At 39.0% G+C, this 5305-nt stretch overlaps 1 protein-coding gene across 1 annotated transcript in view; it reads left to right on the plus strand.

Annotated features, from left to right (window-relative positions):
- Nucleotides 1-970: 970 nt before the first annotated feature.
- The window catches only part of WDR46 (WD repeat domain 46), a 282988-nt gene continuing 278653 nt past the window's right edge, over nt 971-5305 (plus strand). Inside the window, exon 1 of the mRNA XM_044082172.1 lies at nt 971-1094. Within this exon, the coding sequence (XP_043938107.1) occupies nt 1008-1094 (87 nt within the window). The 5' untranslated portion in view covers nt 971-1007. The remainder of the gene's footprint in view (nt 1095-5305) is intronic.

The raw sequence follows: 5305 nt of genomic DNA on the forward strand, positions 1-5305 counted from the left end.
ATTCAGTCCGAATAAGTTGTTAGAAAGTTCTCCACAGTTTGCCCATTTGTTCCACATTCTGGAAATGGTGGTATAGAGAATACACGTTATGTATGTAATATTGTGTACGTAATGTTTTTAGGATACTGGACTTTCCCTTGCCAATCCTGTACGCCACACCCAAAGCTGCGCAGAACTGGGCGCGAGGTACTACACTTGGGAGATTACCAATTTTTGGTCTGTTCCTAATATAACGTGATTTTTTTTTAGAAAATCATTGAGAACTAAAGTCATGCATAATCACATACAGTTGGGTTTCAGATTTCATATCTTTCAGAAAATTGTATACAACACTCTGTCATTTAGCAACGTTATACGTTTACAAAAGCAGTATTTAAAATGGGTCCCTTATTTTTAAGGACCTTTACTTTCTGACTCCAATCCTCGATGATTTGCCAAAAAACCACAATTTTAAGAAACATAGACGAAAAAATATGAGGGGAATCTGGACAGTTGGTTGGGTCACCCCATTATTTCAGGATTTGTCCAGATTCTCCTAAACTATGAGACCCGTAGAGATGCTGTTCGCGATAATGGAGAATGTCGGATTGTACCGAGTTTCGCTCAGTAGACTATTCTCCATTATCACCGCACTAAACTTAAATCCAACCCAACACTAACACAATCAGTAGAAGCTTAACCCCAACACGCTGAGTCTATTAAATGTAAATTTAACAGGCTGGCCCGCCCGTAACCCACTGCCGATTCTAAGCGTAGAATACTAACTCTAACTGCAGCCACAATCCTAAAAATTTCAAGGGCTCTACATCGGATCAGTGGTACTGCAGAAAAATATAACCGACCACCATTCAGGAAGACAGTTAATAAACAACTCTGCCGCTTCAAACGTTGAAACATACACAAACACTATAGTTTCACTTTCACCATAACCGGAACTAAAGTACTAGAATGTAACGCTTATAGGCTTTACTGGTGGCACAAACGGAAATACGTTTGTTGACAGCAAGATGGCGGTGGGTGGAGCAGATGAGTCCCTCGTGCACGAACAACAGCTGCATAGTGGATCTCATGCACCAAAGAAGAAAGTTAAACAGGTGAAGTAAATACAGAGTAATGTTGATATTTCGTAAAAATGTGTTGCGATTTTTAAGCACCCCATAGCAACTCTGCTTGCTGGACTAGGGTTCATCAGATAGGTTTTTGATTCACATATAAGTGAAAGCTATGTAGCTTTTGTAGGGCTATTGAACATTTGCCTCTTTATTGAATAGAAAATGCCTTGTGTTTTTAGGGCAAAACAGAGAAAGCAATTCTAATTTGTTTCTAATAGTTACATAAAACAATTATGAATCCAAAGTCCATAATGAAACACCAGAAACAGCTCAAATTCTTCAAGTGTGTACTTCAGTTTTGCCAGAAAAGTGACATCTAGTTATTTGCACTTGTTATAGGTATGGTTTGCTTTGGAAAAAAAATGCCATATTTTCTTAAAAAATGCCCCACTTTGGGCATATGAAAAGGAAGTGTAGTCCTTTGCACTTGTTATAGGTATGGTTTGCTTTGAAAAAAATGCCATGTTTTCGTAAATGTCCCACTTTGGGTATATGAAAGGGTGTCTTTTCAGCATTACATTACAGTATAGTGTGTAGGTTGTAGTACTGAAAAGTTTATATTATTCTTTTCTGAAATTGAAACCCAGGTTTGAAGTGGGTATGGCAGTCATCTGTTAATGAGTTGCTTTCTGTAGTCCGTGTTGTAGGCTTGACCTCCATTTGCCTATTTTACAATTCTAAGCAAGTCACTTAAAGAGACCACTCCCAGCTAGCTCCTGAAAAAGGAGTGCTTTGTCCAGTGTTTACCAGTAAGGTAAAATAAAAGATACTTTGGTGTCTTTGTCAAATAGTAGGGAGAAAACATGATCTATGTTGAACCATTATTTTCTTTGACTATCGCAGAGTGATGTGTATTGCTGGGATCTGCAGCATGACAATGGTATGTTGGATGCTTCCTAAATTTGTGGCAGAGAAAAGAATATGCATTTTACTAGTAGATGGTGTATGAAATGCTTTGAAAAAGATGAGTAGGGTATAAATAGGACAGTTCCATTGCAAGTGGGAATACCTGCATTTAAATTAATCGGGAGCAGTTGTGCTGAAGGAATGAAGCCCCCCCCCCCATGGGGTGTGTTGATCCATTGTCTCTCCATTTTTTGATTAATTATTATTTTATGTAGGAGGGAGGGAGGAAGGTATTTCTCCTCCTGTAGTGAGCTGATGTGTTGCTGCATGTTTTCTTTCTCTCATTTGTTTGAGTGTATCAAGTGTGCATGAGAAAAGAGATGGCAACCAGCCATCTTGATCAGCTGTTTGCTAGTTCACTAGCTTTGTGGTGGAGCAAGCAAAATGGAGATCTGGATGGTCCGGGTTTCAAGTTACATTTGAAGATCACACTTCTTAGTACTATGATTCTGGATTTGGGCAAGGGCCTTTGCCTACAAAGCTTAAAGTTGGTGTAAAAATTTATTTGAACACTGGCTAGTGGCACTTACTGATGGACACTCTTCTTTACCGTCTTACACTACTTTATGTATACATTGGAAGAAGATTTCTTTTTTTTTATCTTATTGCTTTGTCTTTGTATTCTGGCACTAACAATGTGTATGTCACTATTGGAACGTAGTGCTTCAGATTTTATTTTCATTACACCATTAGCAAACTCATGCAGTCCTCAAGCCAAGCCAACCCCTCACCTCTTGCTACAACAAACTCTATTTTCACTAAATCCTTTTCCCATTAGCTACTATAAAAAGCTTCTTCTAAACCTTAAACCATGTTCTCCATCTGCAGAGAACCTGCCATCTTCTTTCCTCAAGGTGGCTGCTAATTCCATGGCATATCCTGTCTCAATTCTCATAAATCGCTCTATTAGAGAATCCATAGTTCCTGCTGTCTGGGAAAAAAGTCTATACAATACCCGTACACAAAGGTGGAAACTGTGTCGAACTCTCCAATTATCGACCTATTGCCATACTCTCTCCCCTCTCTAAAATTCTAGAACACTGCATTCATAAACAACTTGTGGCATATCTTGCCCAAGAAAACCTGTTCACCCCTACTCAACATTGATTTCCCCTACACCACAGCACCACAACTGCTCTCATCTCCTTCACTAACTCCATCTGTTATGCCAGAGACAATAACAGACTTGTATCCTGTCTCTTTCTTGACCTCTCCAAAACATCTGACACTGTATCTCACCCTATCCTGCTATCCAAACATTTTCAACTTTAACCTATCTTCAGCTACTGTCTCTTGGTTCAACAGTTACCTCACCAACAGACAACAATCTGTCAGATGGCTCTCTGCTCTCTCTCTCCCTTTCTTCCCATTAAAATAGGAGTACCACAAAATCAATTCTTGGTCTCCTTCTCTTTAATATCTTTACTAACCAACTTTATATTTCCTGTCCTCCGTCATTTCTCCTACAATATGCAGATGATTCCACTATCATCTCTTCTGCTGATAACCTCTCTGACCTACTATCCACTACACAAAACTCTCTCAACCTCACTGAAACATGGCTTATCAACAACCAACTCTTACTCAACCCTAAAAAGGCTAAACTTCTACTCTTCCTCCCCAAATCCATCTCTCACCTAAATTCCTAATTTTTCATCTCTTCTCTCAATAATACAATCATTAAACCTGATACCCACACTAAGCTCCATTGGGTGATCATTGATGGTCAACTCAAATTTGACCTTCACGTACTTTGTAGTATAAAGGAAACACACAAAAACTCGGTCTTCTCTCTACAGAAACAGACGTTTCCTAACATCTGACTCCAGAATCTCACTTGCTCAAGCTTAACTTCTTCCTAACCTCTTCTACAGCTGTCAAATCCTTACTAACCTACAGTCCTCACTACTCTCTAAACTTGAAACTACCTATAATAAGGTTGCTAGATTTGCTGCTAATCTTCCTCCTAAAACTCACCACTGCCCTGCCTTCAGGACACTTAACTGGCTAGAGCTTCCGCAGCACCTCTTGCTTTCTCAACTTCTCATAATCCACTCCCGCCTTACCAAGCCATCATCCTGCCATAATATCTCATCACTTGTCTCCTCTTACACTCCCTCGCGACTTCTTTGAAGCTCTGACAAATATCTCCTAAAGGTACATAAACCTAAGCATACCTTGGGCCGGTTGCTGTACAGTCATCTCCCTGCTCTTTCATGGAATAAGCTTCCCATTACCCTTAGAAATATCACTCCAGTCCATGAGTTCAACAAAGCTCTGAAAAAACACCTTTCTAATTCTTGGATCTGTTTCTGTAATCATCCTACCTGAACTCCTTCCCTACTCGCCCCCCCCCCCATTATTTTACTAGCTTATCTCCCTATATCTACCTCATTTCTCCCACTAACACCTATTTTTATCCTTTAAGCTATTCTCCTCTTATTCATCTCACTGTTTTAACTTCTCTCCATAACCCAATTCTATTCTGTACTTGTCACCTGCCATCTGTGCCCTTGTTTATTACCTGGCTCTCATATATTAGAATTATGACACCTCTGGTTCGTAATTCACACTGATACTAAACTGCTCAGCAGCCTACTAACAACTACCTTAACTTTCAAACTGCCAGATCTCAGCAATTTATCTGGTCCTAGTTCAATTTGTATATACTTGTTCTTATTAATCTGTAAATTATTGTTCATTTTTTTCCTCTGTCGGTAGCACCCACACAGATTTACCTCTTAACTTGGATATCTTTATATTTGTTAAATCATTGTTATAATTACTTATATTTTGTATTTTGAACTTTTGTATTTTTTGTACCTTAATTCGATGTTAAATTTTGTTATGTGGAGCTTTTCTTCCCAGGCCTCCACTGAAAAAGGGCAGTTGCTCAGTCAGATTATCCCAGTCAACAAATGTCAAATAAATAAATAAACAACTAATAAATAAGTAAATAATTACATTAGAATTGGAGAAGTATGTCAGTTTATATTTTAGGATCTATTTTAGCAGTGAATGTAACTCATTTGCTTGGTTTACTTTTTGGAATGCAAATGTCTGCTCTCTGTCCATAACCAAAATCAATTAAATGAACTGTGTGAACATTCCCTCCCTAAGCATAGTTCTAAAAATATGTCCCTAACTCTAATATTAACACCATTCCTACCCCCCCCCCCCATTAGCATCTCACATTTCAGGTGAGCTGTAGGTTACTCCTGCATGTCAGGGCATGGAGAGGGAACTGAGCTTTACTGATCTGTTGCAGCATGGCAGGCTTGAAGGGT

Source organism: Protopterus annectens, chromosome 9.part0, assembly GCF_019279795.1.
Source record: "Protopterus annectens isolate FY-2018-M chromosome 9.part0, PAN1.0, whole genome shotgun sequence".
Classification (NCBI taxonomy): domain Eukaryota; kingdom Metazoa; phylum Chordata; order Ceratodontiformes; family Protopteridae; genus Protopterus; species Protopterus annectens.